The sequence below is a fragment of the Callospermophilus lateralis genome, chromosome 17 (genome assembly GCF_048772815.1).
Source record: "Callospermophilus lateralis isolate mCalLat2 chromosome 17, mCalLat2.hap1, whole genome shotgun sequence".
Taxonomy (NCBI): domain Eukaryota; kingdom Metazoa; phylum Chordata; class Mammalia; order Rodentia; family Sciuridae; genus Callospermophilus; species Callospermophilus lateralis.
In genome coordinates this window covers 13,179,109-13,200,061 of record NC_135321.1, presented here as the reverse complement: position 1 = coordinate 13,200,061, position 20,953 = coordinate 13,179,109, and the positions used below count along the sequence as shown (strand labels likewise).

Below are 20,953 nucleotides of genomic sequence, written 5' to 3'. Positions count from 1 at the left end.
GGGTCTGATAGAGTGGACTACTGTGCTTGGAGAATAATTGTCTTGGGAGTAATTGGGTAATCAAGCAGAGTCCATTTGGGGTTAGAGAATGAGATGTCTGAGGAATGGATCTTGAGGTGGGACAGTTGTCTGTGGTGTTGGAGGATGGAGTATGCTTTGGGCAGTCATCCCCCTCATCCCTCACTGAAGACTTCTCTTTAAAAGAGAAATTCAGAAATAATGGCCAAGGAGGCAAATGCTATTTTATTGGAAACTGATAGTTATTAATAAGTAAATTAAGTCGAAGTGATGCTGGAGCCCATATGGCTTAGGATCAGGGCTTAATTGAGACTTCTTTTGTCTGCTCTCTGAACGTAAAGCTGCCTGAGTTAGGAAGCAGACTTTCCAGGGTCGGGAGAGAACCAGGTATGTGTATCACTTAGTGTGATGGCCTTTCCCTCATGAGAAGGGGGCTGGCCCCAGAGAGTATTCTCAGGATAGGTGGGCCTGAGAAGGAAGGAAGGTTTTGTCTTCCATGGAAACAGCAAAAAAAACTGGGAGGGGGAGAATATTTTCATTGTTTGACAAACTTCAGAATGGGAGTAAACAACCAGAAAGGGGGAAATGGGAATGAACAAATAGAACAGAAAACCTAAAATTTTAAGTGGCATTTAAGCTTGAAAGGGTGCTCAAATCAGAAATGTAACAGAAAGCATGAAGTTTTTATTTAACCTGTTGAATATGCAAAGATCAGAAAGCTTGGCAGATACTCTTTGGTAATGATGAGCATAAATTGGTAAAAAATTCAAGAAAGCCTTGGACAATACAAAATTTAAATCAGATAACCTCTAAATAGTTATACTCCTGGTTATTTATCTCACAGCTCTATTTCCACTAATGATGAATGTTCAGAGATGGTTACTATGATATATTTTGACTTGAAAAAAACAACAAACAAATGTTGATACAGACTTGGTTACAATAAAATAATAAAAGATGAGGGAAAGTAAAATAGTAAAGGGCATGTTTCTAGGGAAAAAGAAGAGAGTAGAAATAAGTAGAAGCATTGACTCCTGGGTCACTGTTGAGAGGGGCCTGGCAGAACAGGTGAAGCTCTCAAGGGTGCTGGAGCCCAAATGGGAGCACAAGGGCTCTCCATAGGGATTGCAAGGGAGTAGTGATGACAGCAAGAGGTAGTTTGGTGCAGAGGATTTAAATAAATATATTGAGGATAATGAGAACCAGCTTGCCTCCCCCACCCTCGGCAAAAGGAATTATATAGAAATGTAGAAAACCAGAATGAACTAAAACAAACAAACAAACAACAACAACAAAACAGAATGAACCCTGGAAAGTGGTTGAAATTGAAGTTACTAAATTCATGATATTTAGTATCTGTAGATACAGAAGTGCAGTTGTGTGTGTATATGTGTGTGTGTATACCCACGTTTTCCCCAGCCCTGCCCATTGTAATTGTCTGGAAACCGCAACACTCAGTAATGATAGGCATGCTGGTGCTCCAGTCTCAACTTCTCCATACCATTCTCCATTAAAAGAAATTTGGGTTTCTTGGAGGATAAGATGATTGTAAGGGATTAGGAAAAAAAAAATACGAGATGAGCCTGTTGTACAAAAAGCAAGGAAGTGCTCAAAGAATGATATGGATTTGTCAGAAGAACACAGAACCAGCTTGAAAGACTTAACAGTGGTCAGATCTGGGGCAAAGAGAACATCATAACAAATAACAATAGTAACATTGAATAAAATGAGGAAACTGAATTTCTGTTGAAATAAATAATAAATGAATCAGTTGAACATTTGACAAGTAAGATATTGACATTATCAAAGTCCTCTCATACTGCTTTCCCACAAAATAATGCTCATTAATTATAAAGAGAGAAAGAATAACTTTATTATATAGAGTGAAGTAGCCTGACAGACTACTTAAAATAAATTTAATCATTTGTGTGTCAATCAAAATTGTCTGCCATATGATCAGCTGCAGCAAAAGAGCAGCCTAACTTCCATGATCATCATGCATGAATCTGACCAGACACACCTATATTAAGAATGCTCCACAGAACACCTGGCCTGTTCCTCCCAGCCAGAAGAGCCTCAGGGAAGACTGAGGACAGGAGAGGGGCGTGACAGCTGGATGTAGCACAGGAATCTGAATTTAGTCTTTGAGATAAAAAGGACACTTAGGAGTCAATTTGCAAGACTTTCATCAGGATTTGAGGATTAGAAGGTAATAATTGATTAGTGTTAATTTCCCAGGATTGATTATGGAAGAATGTGGGAAATGCTAAATGCTTGCTGATACCATCCCAGGAGTTGAGGCAGCAGATAAACTATTTATGGTCCAGTTTTTAAAAAAAATATGTATCTTTGCACTGTGTTTCTAACTTTTCTGTAAGTTTGAGATTTTTCAGAAGGAAAAAAGTAATTATTTCCACACAGAACCACTTGTAGAAATTTGACTTTCTACCAGGACTACATTTAAAGGAGTCATCTCAGCAGTAATTCTATTTCGTCTGTTTTCATTAATTGTCTTGGGACATGGTAACACATCATCAGTACATGTAAAAGATCTCATCTTTAATTCTGCATAATCTGCTTTTAACTGAACCTTATTTAAATCAGTGTATTAAGGTCATTTTAGTTGTTTCATAAATCTTTAAATTACTACAAATAATATTTCAATATCTAGGGGTATGTTTAACATGTTTGGATACATTTATCTGTAAGAAAAATTTGCAGAATTATAATTGTCCAAAAGTTATACATATTTTAATATGTAGTATTTCTGTTACTTCTAAAGAGGTAATAGTATTTTGTACCCTCAGAAGGAAGCCTTGTATCTGTTTCCTACTTCAACAAACAAAACATTCACAATTTCTTCTCTTTGACAGTCTCAAAAAAAAAAAAGACATTCTGATTTTAATCTGTATTTTAGTGACCAATCACATTCTCCTGTCAATAGCTTTTTCAGTCCTTTTCACTTTTTTATTAGCCTTATACGTGTTCCCTTTAAAAGCAGAAGCTCTTTTCTTATTTCTTTTTGTGTGTTTTTTGGTATTGGCAGTTGAACCCAGGGCCTTGTTCATCATAGGCTTGCAGTCTGCCATTGAGCTACTTCCAGCCCTATCTTTATTTTTAACCATTCAGATATTTTAAAAGTTTATAAAGACAGATTTATCAGTCTTTGATGTTTCAAAATTTTGTGTTTCCTAAGAAAAACTTTTCAAAGATTACATTTAAAAAAATTTTTTAGTTGTAGATGGACACAATATCTTTATTTTTATTCATTTTATTTTTATGTGGTGCTGGGGACTGAACCCAGGGCCTCATGCTTGCAAAGCAAGCACTCTACCATAACCCCAGTCCCTCAAAGATTACATTTTTAATGTGTGGTTTCTTCTGATAATTTCCCCTTTAAAAAAAATCTTAGATTCACTTATAGTTAATTTTGGTGTAAGATGCATGGAAGGGGCTGAGAGCAGTGGCACATACCTGTAATCCCAGCAGCTCAGGAGGCTGAGACAGGAGGATCGCAAGTTCAAAGCCAGCCTCAGCAACTTAGTGAGGCCTTAAGGAACTCAGTGAGACCCTGTCTCTAAATAAAATACAAAAAAGGGCTGGGGATATAGCTTAATGGTTAAGTGTCCTGAGTCTAATGCCAATACAAAAAAAAAAAAAAAGATGCGTGGAAGGGATATATATCTTCTCCTAAATGGATAGTCTGAGGTCTTCACAGCTAAGATGCTAAGAAGCTTCATTCTCAGTTTGTGAATTTTATATTAGTATATCATCATTCATGTCCCTTAACAATTCATGTAACAGTTGTGGGCTGGGGATGTAGCTCAGTTGGTAGAATATTTGCCTCACATGTACAAGGCCCTGGGTTTAATCCCCAGCACCACAAAAAAGAAAGAAAGAAAAGTAACAGTTATAATGGAGGTGAGGAGAAAATAAATAAAAATGATAAATAGGAAATGAATTTATAAGTACAATAGAGATTGATTTGGTTGGTATAGGACGTACTGTGTTTAAGTCTCAGCTAAGCTGTGAATTAGATGAATGAAAATATGGCATTAAAATGTACATTTGGGGTTGAATGGTTTCTGTCATGTCAACAAGTAATCTTATTTTTCTTATTCATGTCATTTTGAGTTGTTTCTGGCTACTTTGATTTTAAATTCAGGTGTAATTGCCACCTGTGGCTATGCATTAATGAGCGCTGGCTTTAGTCTGTAATAATTTCAGCTCCAGGGCTTTACCCATGTGATTCAAATACATATACTTCAGTGTTCCTTTGGTGAATATGTACTCAGTATTTGGAGACACACCTGGGTTGTCCCTTGGGCTCAGGCCTTGAATTCAGATGTGTCTGCGTTTTGACCAGTTGTAGCTAGGTGTGGTTCCACCACTGCTTCTGTGTGTGGATCCCAGGCTTAGGCAGTACATTCAGAACTAGAAAGTAGAACTAGAATTTAGATAACTCCTTACTTCAGATCTTGGTTATTTTCCCCTTTCTTCATTTCCCTTTGTGTCTTCCTATTGAATGTTTATTTCCACATTGGAGTTACCAAAAAGCACTTTTGCCTAAATATTCAAGGCAACTTTGACTTATAAAGGTCATCTGTTGTGGTGGTATTTAATGATTTAATGACTAAAGTAAATGATAGGTCAGAAATCTTGGGAGAAATTAAGAATTAAAATTTTTAATAAGCATTAAAAGTATACAGCAGTAACTGAGGGGTATTTGTATTTTGAGTACCTATGCAGTTGATAGTGTTACTTATAACCCTAAGGAATTTGAAGCTGATTAGCTAATTCAGTTTATTTATACAGCATTGAAGTAGGATTCAGATCCAGTTGAACTCTCCATGAGACTATGAAGAAATGTAATGATAAAGACATTTCAGTTCTGGGCTGTGGTTGTGGTTCAGAGGTAAAGCACTCACCTAGCATGCATGAGGCACTCATTCGATCCTCAGCACCACATAAAAATAAAATGAAGATATTGTGTCCACCTAAAACTAAAATAAATAAATAAATATTAAAAAAAAAAAAAAGACATTACAGTTCTTTTTCTGGGCAGAAAGGCAGGCTGTTGGACCATTTGGGCAAAAGGCTAAAGTGACACTTTTTTTTTTTTTCCCCAGAATTGAAACTTTACCATTAAAAGTGAACCTGTTTAGTAGATCCTTGAAAATTAGTCCTGTTCAATTTTATTTACTCCTTTCCATAGTAAATATGTTAGAAAATATTACTTCATGGGGGAGAAAACGCTTTCTGTTCCTTAATGAAACAGCCGTATAAAGTCTTCTTTATAGGAAACAGACTCTTTTTTATGTACATACCTGAAATTAACAAATCTCTTTTCTCTTTATATGCAGGCAGCTATTTTCAACTTCATCACAAGCTTTTCTACAGAATCAAAAAGTACACAGCTTTTTTCGGTCCATATCGTCAGACTCTCTGCACAGTCTCAGTAAGCATCGTCCATTCCTCTGGAAATTTGAAGGGTTTTTTTGGTTTGGTTTTCATGCTTTACCATGTCATTTATAGTTAAATTTGAGGAATGGTGACATACAAATAAGAAATGTTTGTCATTTCTAATGAATTTTACACTGCACTTTTAAAGAGCATAGTATAAAAAACTAATACAACAAAACAGACTGGTTACCAGGCAAAGCCTAATAATCTCTAAGACTATGGCACATGTCCAGTCTTCAGCTCTTTGCCAGACCTGGCTTACACCTTGGAGAGATGTGGAGGTGCACTGTAGGGTGTGGCTCTCCTGATGCTGTGACCTTCAGAGCCTTGTAGCTTCTTTGTCTCACTTCCTCTTCATGTTCAGCCGTTTAAAGGCCAGCCATTTCATTAGTTTCAGCTAGGTCTTGTTTCATGCAGGCTTTCATCTGTAAAGCCCAGCTCTTGACCCACATTCATCTTCTCACTCTCCTCTATGCCAGGGCTATCACAGGGGTAAAGTCGATTGTTAATCCCCTCTTAAAAACGTTAAACATGGGGTGTGAAATGCAAGCCCCATCTGAACTTCTTGAGCCTGCCTTGGGTCTGTCAGGCTCTAGCTCCATGAAGTCTCAGCACTGTCCAGCATGCCTGCCACTCTTGCTGGGTTCTCTGCTCATTTGTACTCTTGTGTGCATCCGTCACCGTCTATTAAAATCACACCTGTGTTGGACCCAGCTGCACCTCTTCCAGAAAGCTTTTCTGGTTTTTTCTTGTGTTTCTCTGTTTGGTTTTGCCCGCATGTTTCAGCATTCATCACAGTCTACTTTGTGTTCTTTGTATACATCTTCCTCAGCCTTCCTTTTAAATGAATATTTTGCCAAGAACACTGATGTGTACTTTAAAGAATTTCTGCTAAATCTAAGGGCAGCCACTATATCAAGGAACATTTTTTTCTTTAAATCTTTCCTTCTCCTTTCAACAATTATATTTTTCAGTACCTCTAAAGGTGAAAGAAAATTCACATTTCCTCAGTTTGAGGTGGGTGAGAAATATGATTGGATGCTATAACATCTGGATAAATTTTTAAATTTTATTTATTATTTTGAGTGTGTGTGTTTGCGCATGCATGTGCTTTAAATACTTTGAGCGTAATTAGCAGTTAGATTTAAAATATGACCCTTTTTGACCAGTTGCCTCAGACAAGATGCACAACTCCATGTTGAATTTGTGTGTGAATAGTGGCAGTGGCTTTTGTTAAAGTTCTGGTCATTCTAAAGCTAAGTAGATTTAACAATCAGTGTTTTCTCCCTGAGCCAGGTATAAGTACTTTTTTAATAAATATCCATCAGTAGCATCTGTTTAATCCTAAAAAGGCATTAGAACACACAGTTAAACTTCTATAGTTCAGATTAACAGGATGCTCAGGGGAGCTTACCCAAGTGAGCAGGGAGGAAGATGGGTGTAAATAAGGAAAAGCTTATCTTGAGGGCCTCGCAGTGTTTGAATTACATAAACAATGCAGATGAGGTTGGCAGATTTTGTTTTAAGGTTATATTAAAATACTGTTGAAAGTACACAATTTGAGATTGTAGGAATCCTTGTCATCATAGTGTTTGTACATGTCTGTGTTTCATGTCTCACTACTGAACATGTTGTTGTCAACATTCACTTGCACAGTTTTAATTGATAGCTCTACCATTTTGCCTCCCACCCTGCCTCGTACCAAAGAGTAACACTCTATAATCCTGACAACTAACTCTGAGAAAGCAGTGTTAAACTGCTAGATGACTTAAAATGTGGAACTCTGGTTTGGTTTTCATGCTTTACCATGTCATTTTATAGTTAGTTAAATTTTTATAGTTAGCAGTTAAAATGTGTTCTTTGGGTCAGTGCTCATCTACCATTGCTTGTCACTGCTCTGTGATAGAACAGAAGTTCAGAGTAGATGTTGAGTTTTATAGCAGTTCATTAGTGCCATGGCATTATCGTTGTTTTATAAAATTAACTGTACAACAGTGGATATTTTAAAAAATAAAAACACAAATATTTGAGAGGCGCCCCTTTGGTCCAGTTGCTCATTTTGCACAGGAGCACACAGTAGCTAATACATGTGGTGTGTTTTACTCAGATCCTGTGGTGCTTGAGGAGATAGCTAGTTTCACAACTTCTCTCATAGGTCTGGTGCTTTGTGTCGTGTCCACTTGATTTCTTAGGAGTTCTAACTAGTAGAAATGTTTTCTTCATTGCTAATACTCCACTCACCTCCTCCTTGGGGCAGGGGGAATAATCATTATATTTGTCATCTTTATCTGGCTATTACAATTTCGTGAAGAGTTAATAGTATTGAATTACTTCCTGCAGATAATTTACAATCCTCTCTGAAGACCTCTAAGATACTAGAACATTTAAAAGAAGACAGCTCAGAAGCTTCAAGTCAAGAAGAAGGTAAATGTAGATTCACTAGAATAAGTGATTCTGCCTGGTGTTGAATCAGGGTAGACCCAATTAAGAATCCTAGATCCAGCTATTATGGGAATTGGGATGTGACAGAGGTGATTTACAAATAAGTAGGTAAAGAATAGAGTGTTCACTGAAATGATGTACACACAATTGACTTCCAACAAGCCATATGACATACATATATATATATATATATATATACATACATACTTACAAATATATGTAATGAGATCCCTACTTACATCATGTGTATTCGGGTGAGTTACAACTTGATTTTCTAAAACTTAAACTTTTTAATGTTAATCTAAATAGACAGGCTTTCTTGAACAAGGTAGAACATGACCATACATTTGACCAATTAAATAAAAGCTTACAGATGATCAGAGAAACCATACAATTAGAAAATAATCCACAGAAGACGAGATGCTATTAGTAGGATATTTAAAGATAAAAGACTATGCAGATTATATAATGATCCTTCTAAAAAATTTTGAGAAAATTATCCCAACAGATATATGAGCAAAAGATATAAATAGGCAATTCATAGGAGACTTGAACAGCCATTAAACAGTGTGCAGCTTCACTAGTAGTAGAGAAAATGCAAATGAAAACAGTGATATATCATCTCACACTCATCAAACTGTCAAAACACTTTCAAATCTGACACTGTTAAGCATATTAAGCAGTGGGAACCTTGTACTGCTAATGGGGATGTAAATGGGTACAGGTCTTCTGGGCAGAAATTTGGCACAATGTAGTGAAGTTGTAGCTAATTTTATGCTGTTGTCCTATGATTGTAAAATTTGTTGTACAAGTGCTCAAGGAGATGTAGACAGTGATATTCGTGGCACCATTGTTTGTAAGTGCAAATATCAGGAAATTGCCTTAATGTTTCAAATGTTAATGAACTTATAAATTGTGATAGATCTATTCTGGGTTGCAGTTAAAAGGATATTTCTAATATATTCAAACATGCAGCACCACTTTCACTAGAGTATTCCAACAAGTTAGGTACTAGTTAACTTCCATAGAGGGAGGGAGGTGAATGGTCATATCCTATGATTTTTTTTTTAATTTAAAAAAACATTGGGATGTTACAGATGTGATGTTACAAATAAGTAGGTAAAGAATAGAGGCAGAAGTCTCGGATGTGGTTGTACAAGGATATTTATTATGTTAATAGATTTTTTTTTTAAGAGAGAGAGAATTTTTAATATTTATTTTTTAGTTTTTTCGGCAGACACAACATCTTTGTTTGTATGTTGTGCTGAGGATCGAACCCGGGCCGTACATATGCCAGGCGAGCGCGCTACCGCTTGAGCCACATCCCCAGCCCCATGTTAATAGATTTTTTTAAAAAAAAATAGATATTTGAAACACAGCTAGGTGCATTGGCACACACATGTAAACCCAGCTACTTGGGAGGCTGAGGCAGGAGGATGACAAGTTCAAGGTCACCTTGTCGAGATGTGTGTGTGTGTGTACATACTTTTTGAAACAATTCATTTTTTATTGGTTAAACAAGAGTTTTATGTGAAATTGTTGTAGTTAAAGTAGCATGTCCGTATTAGACTTGTAATTTTGGATAAGATTGATGTACTGTTAAGTAAAACACATTTGAGAGAATATTTAAGATAATTCAGTAACTTATTATGTCTTTTGTGTTGGGGGGTAAAGGATATTGAGGAGTGAACCCAGGGGTACATTACCATTGAGCAAACTTTTTTTTTTTTTAAGTTTGAGACAGGTTCTCACTAAGTTGGCAAGCATGACCTCGAACTTGGGATCTTCCTGCCTCAGCCTCCCAAGTCACTGGGATTACAGGCATGCCCCACCAAGCCTGGCTCACTTATTATGTTTTTGAAAAATTGCTTCTTTAAGATATTTTCTTTATTGGGAAATGCTTAGAAGTGCTGTATCCCATCTGTCAACAGTGTTTCGAAAGCATAAATTAATAGTATTATCCTTTTGGATATTTGCTGCAGCATTAGTATAATAAATTAATTTTTCTTCTACTCTAGATGTGTTGCAGCACACCATAATCCACAAGAAACATACCGGGAAAAGTCCCATTGTGAAGTAGGTATCTAATTTCTAAATACATATACTTTTGTATACTTTTAAATTGGTGTAACAATTAATTAGATTATGGATGTATTTGGCTATAATTCTGCCATGTTGCTGTTTGCTTTTTATTTGGCCCACCTATTCTGTGTTTCCCTTTGTCTCCTTTCTTGCCACCTTTTTTTTTTTTTTTACAGGATTCATAATTTTTTTATACGTTTATTTTATTTTATTTATTGATTTTTATGTGGTGTTGAGGATTCAACCCAGGGCCTGGCATGGGCTAGGCTAGCGCTCTACCACTGAGTCACAACCCCAGCTCCTGTTTTTGTTTTTATTTAAATTGTTTTTCTCTTTAATTAGTCTTTATAGGTATATGTTGTGTCTGTATTCTAGTTATGCTGGAGAATTTATTATACATCTTGACTTATTAATGTCTGGTGTAAATTGTGCTGGTATCATTTCCCCAACAATTTGAGGACCTTAGATCACTCTAACCCCTTTTCTTTTCCAGAGTTGTAAATCATAGTTGTCATGCATTTTAATTATCTTTATTGTTTGAAGCCCCATGAAATCTTTTTCCAGTATTCATTTAGATTTTACCATTCCTTTTCTCTTTATTCCTTCCTTTGTTTCTGAGCACCCACCTGTGACCATTTTCCTTCCAAGTGAAGAACATTGAGTATTTCCTAAAATTACATCTGCTAGTGATTCGTGCAGTTAGTTTTTATCGGGGGATGGGGTATAATTTGTCTTCATTTTTAAAAGATATTTTTGTTGTCTATGAATTTCTGGGTTGGCAGTTATTTTCTGTTTGCTTTTTGAAACTATTATTTCATTGTCTTCTGGGCAGATACCTTTGGTCTCTCTCTTATCTTCATTTTATTTATTCATTTTTATGTGGTGCTGAGGCTTATCCAAAACTGCATGTACTACATCTTACCCAAATCTACATGTACAGTGCCTTGTACATGCTAGATAAGCACTCATTATGTCATTCTAGACTTTGTTTTTGAGGGGAATTCAAACTCATGCTATCTGGCCTTCAGTGTTCAGTTAATCTTATTGTTGCTCTTTTGAAGGTAATATGCTTTTTCCTCTGGTTGCTTTGCTTTTAAGTTTTTCTCATTGTCTGGTTTTTAGCAATTTTCCTACAATATGTAGCTTTCTTTGTATTAATCCTTCTTGAATCATTTGCTATTTGAATCCTAGCTCTTACCTCTTAAAATTGGTTTTGTGCTGTTCTCTTGCTCCATCTTTTAAGACGTATCCCAAGTCCTTATATTATGGTTCTAGAATTTAAATTTGGTTCTTTATATTTTCTGGTACTCTTCCACATCCTCAACCTTGTTCTATTTATTGACCATGTGATACAGACTGAAAGTTCATATTCAGTAATTGCATCTTTTGGATTCTCTTTGGGCCTAATTCTATTGTATATTTCTTTGGTTTTCAGTCATTTTTTTCCTGTCCCTTCTTATGTTGGTTATACACAATACTTAGAACAGTGATTTTCTCCAGATACAGAATTTTGTATTCTCTGTTCCCAGCCTTCAGGAGTGCAAGATAACCTCTTTGTAGGATTTCTCAAGGCAGAGCACACATTTATTACTATTATTTTTAGAGACAGACATTAGTAATAAATTAGATATGTACCTGTTTATTTCTTATAGTATACTTTTTTCCCTTGAACTTATCACTATGTATTCAAAAAAATAAAAACTATTAGGCTAAAGAAAGAGTTACTATAGCTTCTTCATTGAAACGGTATAGCAGGTTAAATTATTGAGGATAAATTTCATAAACTTTTCACAAGGTTATGCTTTCATAAACTTTTCTTTTGATAGCAGTATTGGTACAAGCTGTTCTCCATTGGATGGGCTTACCATGCAATATTCTGAACAGAATGGAATTGTGGATTGGAGGAAGCAAAGCTGCACCACCATTCAGCACCCAGAGCACTGTGTGACCTTAGCTGAGCAGGTACGTAGGGGTTTTGTTTTGGTGCCGTATAAAGTATTATTACTCTTTTTCTGTTTTGTAAGCATTTAGGCAGGAAGCATTCTGGTAGGAAGAAATTAAGGAGGATTTCATTGTTATAGACTTCATGCTTTTATATATGATCTAAGTTCTTAGACTTGAGAAAGTATATTTTAGATAACTTTTATTACATAAAACTAATGCACTTTAATATGACAACCAAAATGTTTATTCTAACTAAAGGTGCATTAACTTGTTATATCAAATTTTTTTTGCTCTTTTAAGTAATTATTCTCATTTCAATTACTTTCTTGCTATGGGTGATGTGAATTTTCAAACTGAACTTTCTCATGAGTAGTTGGGCCAGTTTACTGGAACTTATGAGTGTAATTAGGGAACATTTGCTTTCTTAAATGGTTGTGATCAGAGAGCAGAGTGCCCTCAAGTATGTTTAGACCACCACAGATTTGGAGGGAAGTATACATGTGTAAATATGGAACAATCCTGTTCTATCTAGAAAATTGGTTCATTAGCCTGATTCTATTTTCTGGCCATACTCAGATCCAGATATTAACTCTTCATGGAATGTGTTCTTATGAACTAAGGCACATTTTGTGAAATTTAAGTTATATCAGTTATGCTTATAAAATAACCTCTTTTCAAAGCCCATCTTGTTGCACTTTCCCATCCCCTCTGTCCCAATGTCTCTGTGTTCTCTTGGAGTTGACCGAATTGTGGTTATTAGTTTTATTACACTAAATTTCAGGAGAATACTAATAAATCTATAGCAAATACCAATCACTTGATTATATTTTATTTTGTACAGTAGTCCCTGCTTATTCACAGGGGGTACACTCCAAGACCTCCAGTGAATGTCTAAAATTGTGAATAGTATCAGACACCATATAGGCTATTTTTCTCATATACGGTACATAGCCATGATAAAGTTTAATTTATAAGTTGCACACATTAACAACAGTAATAATAAAACAATTACAACACCATGTCATGTGGTCAGTCTCTCAACTGCTATGGACTGAGTAGTGAATACAGTAAAGATAGGCTGAACAAAGGGATGATGATTTGTGTCCTGGAAGAGATGGAGTGGGACAGAATGAGATTTCACCATGCTTCTCAAAATAATAACTTAGGAAATGTTTGTTTCTAGAATTTTCCATTAATATTTTTGGACCATGATTGATCACAGAAAATGTAACTACAGGTGAGGAGGGACTATTATAATCAGAAGAAAAGAATAGAGATCCATTATAAAAGAAAAAATAGATATTTTCTCATGATTAATATGAAGTATTTATAACAATATGTCAATCTTAGTAGTTCTGATAGGTAACTTCATAAATAGGTTGGAAATCAAAATTTGTTAGCATATACAACTATGCAGGCATACCATTTTAATGAATGATATCCCAGTAAAAGGAAATCTACATCAGTATTATTTAGCTCTGTCTGCCTTTTTTTTTTCTACTAGCATTCTGCTGAAAAACGGAGTTTATCTTCAATAAGTAAGAAGAAAGGAAAGCCACAAATAGAAAAGTAGGTTCAATTTAATGTTCCCATTAATAGAATTGATATGAAAAGATAGTAGCGTTTGATTATGAGCATATTTAGTTTATATGGTCTGCATAGTATTTTTTTTCTGTTAGGTTTCTATTCATATTTTAAATTCTGGGCTCAGTTTTTTTTGGTTGAAAATATCAGCATATGTAGGTGATAGAAGTAAATCTGTTGTCAAATATTATGTTGATTTGTACTCACGGTGGCCAGCTACTCGGGAGGCTGAGGCAGGAAGATCATAAGTTCCAGACCTGCCTGGGCAACTTAGCAAGATCCTGTCTCAAAATTAAAAAAAAAAAAAAAGGTCTGGGAGTACATCTCAGAGGTAGAGCCCTTGCTCAGCCATGTGTCAGACCCTGGGTTTGATCCCTGGTATCGGGAAAAAAATACTATGTAGAGTTTAGAGGGGCAGAACTCTCAGAACTAATGATGCATTTTACTTGTAGTTGGGTTTTTTTTTTTTCTTGCTAAAACTTCTTTCAATTACAACAAGTCTTGGGAAATTTTAGGAATATTGTACTTAATATATTTATTAGAGAACCTTATAAAAAATGGTAGTAATATGTACATTTGGCTTAGGGAGAAAATTAAGAAAACGGACAACAGACTGAATTCTAGAATAAATGGTATTAGACTCTCCACTCCTCAGCATACCCATGGTGGTACTGTGAAAGGTAAGAAAAGTTTTTTCTTTCAATACTCATCTAAATATTTTCAACATGATACTTACTATATTATATTAGTTAGTCTTAAGCTGCTGTGTCAGATCCTAATATTATAATTTACCTCGCATTGATGTGTATAGCAATTTCCAAATTAAAGTGTTCTGAAATTATTGGGATTAATTTAGGGACTATAAACCAGCCATGGAGGTAAACATTTCTTGCCATCCTTATTAGGACTTACCATTTACTCTTCTTCTGGTGGTAGCAGCCACCCAGCCTATTTCTTCCTCAAGGCAGTTCTACACCAGAGGAGACAGAGGGCCCACCATCGTGGAGGGTCTTTTCTACAGCTTTGCAAGCCACCCTCAACAAAGTCTGGGCATGTTCCTATCTAAGTCTGTTTTTAGAATATTTTTGACCTTTTTTTCCATGACTTAGTAACTGCCTTTATGGGACTTTTGAGGAATTCTCAACCTCAGATTTTTTTTTTTAAGCTAGATTTGTTGTGGTTTTCACTTACCCACTATTATTTTATAGTCTTTCTATGTTTAGATTCGAGGTTCATTTTACTGAGAAGTCCCCTTCTGTTAATTCATTGATTACTTTTGTGTGTTTTCCTTATCCTTACTGTTAATGATAATAGTAAAGATTGAAAAAGAGTAAAAGCCCACAGATCACTAGAAGAATATATTGTCCATGTGTGTACTTAACATATTTACTGACTGAAACCACAAATAAGAATTTTTGGTTTTAAATTTATTTTAATTATAACACATTCAGATGTGTATTGAAGAGTATATTCCTAAATGAGGCATATAGATATTTGTATAGAGAGAATGAATAGTGATGAAAGAAAAATAGAGAGTTCTGCCCCTCTAAACTCTACCTTTTGAGTCTACAACCATCTGCCAACTCATTGAATTGGCCAAACTGGGGAAAAAAAAGTGGTATGGGAAAAATCCATCTCATCTTTATGAGGATCCAGTTCCAGGAACGCACTGCAGCTCTTTATTCTCTGAGAGTCCTTACAGTGATGCAGCTAAGGGCAGGAGGAAAAAGCTAAGTAAGGAAGGCAGTAGATGATCTGGAAATAAGATATCTCAGTAGATGACTGGAAATCTACCAGGCCTCCCTGTCACTGTGGATCTTGTATCCCTTGTTTCTTAGATGTGTGACTTTTCTCAAGTGGTAGTTTTTGCTTTTGTAAATAGGGAATAATGCTGCCTCACTAGGTTATAAGATTAATGATCTATTAACGCATTTTACTGGTACTGAGTGCCTAGCTGTTCAGTAATTTAGTTTCTTTTTCCTCTGCTAATAAGTTAGAAGAAAATATACATTTTATAGGTTATTAAGAACTTTGTAACAACATCCAAATTTCAGTTCTTTTTCCCTTTACCAACCATAGAGTTTTTGAATAAGCCAAACCTTATTTCATTTTGTCTTGTATATATGTCACTGACTCATATATATTTACATTTACAGTGTTATTATGAATAATGTATACTTTGGACAGCTTGCCTCATTGGTGTCAGTTGTATGTCAACTCAGACTTAAAAAACAATTCTTTGTTAAATTTCCCTTTGAAATATTAGGGTTCCAAAAAGGAATTATCTTGAGGCATTTGGTAAACTGAAGATATATTTGAAATTTTTTCCCAGTATGGAACAAGAACTAATAAAATGTAGATGCTATACTGGGTCCTTCTGATTAGTAGATTGCTAATATCTTTAAATAAGCAGTATCACTTAAAATATATATTTTTTAAAATTTAGTTTTAAAATTTTGATCCTATTTTGAGTAATAAACCAGCCACATCACTAATTCCCAAATAAGAACAGTATAAAGATTCCTCACTGCATTCTCCCATGTTGTCTGTTCCCAGGAAGTAATCCATGCTATATAGTTGTCTGTGTTAATTAGTATTTCTTTTTTTTTAAACTTTGTTTCACTTAAGAGATACATGCATTACTCAGAGACCATTAAGAACTCTTGCTGTTCATCGTCATCCCAGTGTTTCTCCTACCCCACTCTGTTGCTGATTATAAATAAAATGTTTGGCCTCTCAGTTTCTTTTACAAACTTTAGAATGATCTAAAGGTCTTCAACTTCTTAAATAATCCAGAAGATAGATGTGGTTCAAACACCTATGGTTTATGTAAATGGTTCTTAACTCTAACAAACCAGTTGTTCAGAATTATCAATAACCAGAATTTTTGTTAGAATAATAATGTAAAATATTGTGGTGTTGTTGTTCTGCCTTCTTGATCATGTGTAAAACCTTTTTTATCATTTGAGACATGATGGCAAATTTAAAAGTTTGTATCTATTTAAAAGGGCAATTTGTGGCATATTCTTTGATATAATTGTTTCATTCTTCTGTACCTTCTGAATCACGAGAGGATCACATAATTTCTGATTATAAAAGTTCCCAAGGTTCTGCACAAGTCTGAGCACTTTCTGAATCATCAGAAAAAATGCTTTTATTGCAATGAATTCCTATATTTAGTTCTTTGAAAACTGCAGTTTAATATATGGCAATTTGATAATTAGAATATTCACTAGCAAGTACAATGTAAAGGAAATTATGTTATAAATCTCATTTAGAGACAGTGAACTATTCATTTTGTTACCTGTTGACTTTGAAGTATTTATATGCAGATTTTCCATATATATTCCATCATTTATAGGTTTCGTTTTCATGAGTCCAGTTTAATGCAAAGTTGTTTAGCCACTATGGCACATTCAATTGTCTTTCAATCTTTGGTGTTGACTTTGCCTTGAATCCATTTTTTTTAGTCAAGTTATAACTAATAATTCAGAGAGCCTATTATTATGTATAAATATGTCGGATAGCTTTTTTTGTAAAATTATTACCTGCCCATATAATCCTCTGCCACTTTTCTTGTAGCCCGATGAAGTTTTGTAAATTTTTCCCTTGGCAGTTTGCTGTTTAAGTTATCATCCAGAAGGAATTAGCTGCATGTACATTCATAATGCCCTTATTTTTCTTCAATATTCATCCAACATTTGAGTGGCTGGGCTAGGCTACATCATCTGGGAACAGTCTTAACACTGTTATAAATGGATCTCCTTAAAAAGATGCAAGGTAGTCAACTAAATTGCCCTTTACACAAATAGTGTCTTTTCTCTGACACAACGTTTTGCCAAGTAATTAATAACCATTATCTTTGGTTCCGCCAGGTTGCCACAGAAATGATTCGCTCATCTGTAGTTCTTAAGAATACTCTGGAGTTGCTCATATGGGGATTTATACACTAACCATGTATTTTGTATTTGCTGTAAGGTAGAAACTATGCAGGCCATTAGGTTTATAGAAATGAATAGGACAGTTCCCTAAGTCTGGCTAGTATATGAATGTCTAATACCAGCTACACCAGTAATCTTTCCTTATGTGTCCAAAACGGATATAGCTAGTTGATTATGGAAGAATTTATACCCACTCCTATCCCTGATATAGTCCTGGCCTTTGGGTGAAATTTAGGGGCTACCTAGTTTACTAGATGGGAAGCTTTTTTATTTTTTTAAGTAATGGGGCCTTGTAATTTTTACTGAATAGGCTTTCTGGAAGTCTACTCTGTTCTTAAAAGGACTTTCTGACAAGCTATGAGAAATTATCATATCTAGACTTAGAACGTGGCTCAAAGTGGTATTATTGGGCTGAGGTTGTGGCTCAGTGGTAGAGCACTTGCCTAGCACATGTGAGGCAATGGGTTCAATCCTCAGCAACACATACATACATACACTCATACATATATACATACATACATACATACATACATAAATGAAGTTATTGTGTCCTTCTATAACTAAAAAAAAAATTTTTTAAGTGGTATTATTGGATAGACCCTACAAAAACCTACAGAGAACCTTAAATTCTGATTTTTTTGTGTGTGTCCATAGATTGACTTGTTCTTTTATGCCTTTTTCAGAGTATGTTTATTAGTTATTTTCAGTTAAAACAGTCACTTAATGATAAATTTTTACCTAGGTCAAAAATAAACTTTTTAAGTAGGAAAACTGAAAAACATATACATTTATAGCTACACATAATTTCTAATGATTTAATTTGAAATTTAATGTAACTACTTAACATGATTTTTTAAAAGTAGAATTATTATTTTTAGATGTGAATTTGGACATTGGATCTGGACATGACACATGTGGAGAAACATCTTCAGAGAGTTACAGTTCTCCGTCTAGTCCACGACATGATGGAAGAGAAAGTTTTGAAAGTGAAGAAGAAAAAGACAGAGGTTTGCTTTTAGGATGGGGTAATAGAGAGAGGTGGGGTGGAGGGAAATTTTTATTTTCTCTTTCAAAGAATTTTTTGTTCCTATAAACCCCATTATCAAGTTTAAATTTGTTATGAAGGAGATGTTAAAAACCATTGCCTTAGAATTTCCTAGCAATGTTGATTTTATAGATTTATTTCACTGCACATGAAATTGAATAGAAGACAGGATCATAACAGTATGTAGTGTTTAAAAATTAAAATTGTGTGTTAGATGCACTTGTATTTATACTTCTAATGTTTTTATGTTTGATTCTTTCATCATAAGATGTCCTTCTTAGTCTCTAGTAACAATTTTTGTCACAGTCTCTTTTGTCTGATAATGATATGGCCACTCCAGGTCTTTTGGAGGTACTACTTGCACAGTACCTATTTTTAATTCTTTTAATTTAAACCTATGTGTGTGTTTATTTATTTATTCATTTATTCATACATACATACATACATACCAGGAATTGAACCCAGGGGTGCTTAACCACTGAGCCACATATCCAGCCCTTTATATATTATATTTGGAGACAGAGTCTCACTAAGTTGCTTAGGTCCTTGCTGAGTTGTTAAGGCTGGCTTTGAACTCCTGAATGTCCTACCTCAGCCTCCCAAGACACTGGGATTACAGGTGTGCACCACCCTATTTTTCTTTAAATCTGAGATATGTTTATTGCATACAATGTAGCACTTTATTCATGGTTTTTATCCATTTTGTTGATCTTTATCATTTGATTTGAGTTTTTAGTCCACTTATGTTTAATGTAAATACTGATAAGATAGTTAACAATTGCCATTTTACTATTTGTTTTCTCTGTGTATTACATTTTCATTTCCTCCTTGCACAGATACTCAGCCAGCCAACAGTGAGAACTTGAAGACTTCTTGGGTCTTTTCTGGGAATCTACATAGCCCATAGTCATGAGCATAGCTTTCTACCATTCCCAGTAATTTTCAAAGCCTCCTGTGGACATTTCATTCCCCAGTTTTTCAGTTTTAATGACTTTTTGGTTAGTTTCCTGTTAGCCCCAACTGGTAACTGCCTCAGGCAGCCACATTGTTAAGAAGTTACCACTAATAAATTATGACAAGTGTCCTGTAGATAAGAGACCATTTAACACAGAGTGAGTACTAGTTGCACAGACAAGTCACACATTGACAGTTTTTTAGTGATGGGGCTTTGGAGGAACACCAAACATAGGTTCTTTCTAGAGATGGCTATGCTACTAGTTTTTTTACAACCATAATTGAGGGCCTATTAATCTAGAGGGCTATTTCAGAGCTGGAGAAAGAGATGGGATTAGGGTAGAGCAAAGTAAAAGGCCATAAATCTCTCTGTTATGAGATTCAGCTATTTTTTCCCCCTTGGGTAAATGTTCCTCAGATTGCTGCAAGCCTTTTAGTTAATTTCCATGGTTCTAAAAAGGTTCAATAGTTTTTACAGTGGTTCTTATTGCTTTTATATAGTGGGTCATTGAAATTTCTTAGTCTACCATTCTGGTTTGAAAGTAAGATCTTAAAAAAACACATTAAATAGAGGATGTCATTCTTTGGAAAGGGGTGGCTGCTGGGGTTGAACCTCGGATTGCTTTACCACTGAGCTACATCGCCCCATCCCTTTTTATTTCTTATTTTGAGATAAGGTCTCGTGAAGTTGCCCTGGTGGCCTTGAACTTGGCCTCCTGAGCAGCTAGGATTATAAGTGCACCTCCACACCTGGCTGAGGATGTTGTTATTTTTATAAATGCTGTCAACATCTATTATTAACATCTTGGTCCTAGCGTGTAACCCCTACTGGGGTGGGGGGCAAATTCAAGTGATTTCTCTGTGGTGATCCTTAGATCCACTGTTTTAAAAAGCTAAGTCCTTTCTTGTTTGAGCAGTGTGTAGTTCTCTGGGACCTTAGCTTCTATATTGCCGGTCCAGTCATATCTTAGGAGCTATGCTGTGGTGTTGTGATTCTACTACTGGTTCTATTAATCTGAGTCAATATTGTACTTCTGTTCTGCAGCTTCCTCACAAAAGAACAAAATGAAAATAATTTCACAGAACTATAAGAGAATTTTTTATGCCTTCCCCAGAATAGACAAACTTTTATTATGTTTCATTGCATACTGTGTTTGGTTCTGTTGGTTGTACAAATAATTTTGTACAACCAACAGAACCAAATCAACAGATTTGACTTGGTTGTCAGATACTTGGGTAACTTTGTAGCATTCCTTTCCTGTCAACAGATAGTGTAAGTCAGTTGGCCTGTGGAAGGAACATGGCCTTTTTCATAGAGGCTCAGTTGTTAACAAATAAAAAAATGAGCCTTTCTTAAATGAAAGAATCACTTAGGGCTCTCTCTACCCTGGGGAAATATACATTGTGATGGAGAGTTTTGATCATTTTTAGAAGTTCTAAGTACATGCAAAGGTTGCTTTAAAAATTATGTGCCTTTGTT

General features: G+C 35.2%; 1 protein-coding gene across 12 annotated transcripts in view; it reads left to right on the top strand.

The window, feature by feature from the left end:
- The window catches only part of Zcchc2 (zinc finger CCHC-type containing 2), a 62,699-nt gene that overhangs the window by 25,449 nt on the left and 16,297 nt on the right, over nucleotides 1-20,953 (top strand). For 11 of the 12 annotated variants that reach the window (XR_013089016.2, XR_013089022.1, XR_013089021.2 and 8 more), the window contains exons 6-12: nucleotides 5,382-5,476; nucleotides 7,822-7,905; nucleotides 9,942-9,999; nucleotides 11,832-11,967; nucleotides 13,454-13,518; nucleotides 14,119-14,213; nucleotides 18,353-18,481. Coding sequence is in view for 1 of the 12 variants with exons in the window: in XM_076836774.1 (XP_076692889.1) it covers nucleotides 5,382-5,476; nucleotides 7,822-7,905; nucleotides 9,942-9,999; nucleotides 11,832-11,967; nucleotides 13,454-13,518; nucleotides 14,119-14,213; nucleotides 18,353-18,481 (662 nt within the window). In the remaining 11 variants the exon portion in view is untranslated. The remainder of the gene's footprint in view (nucleotides 1-5,381; nucleotides 5,477-7,821; nucleotides 7,906-9,941; nucleotides 10,000-11,831; nucleotides 11,968-13,453; nucleotides 13,519-14,118; nucleotides 14,214-18,352; nucleotides 18,482-20,953) is intronic. The other variant, XR_013089024.1, reaches the window with a different exon arrangement.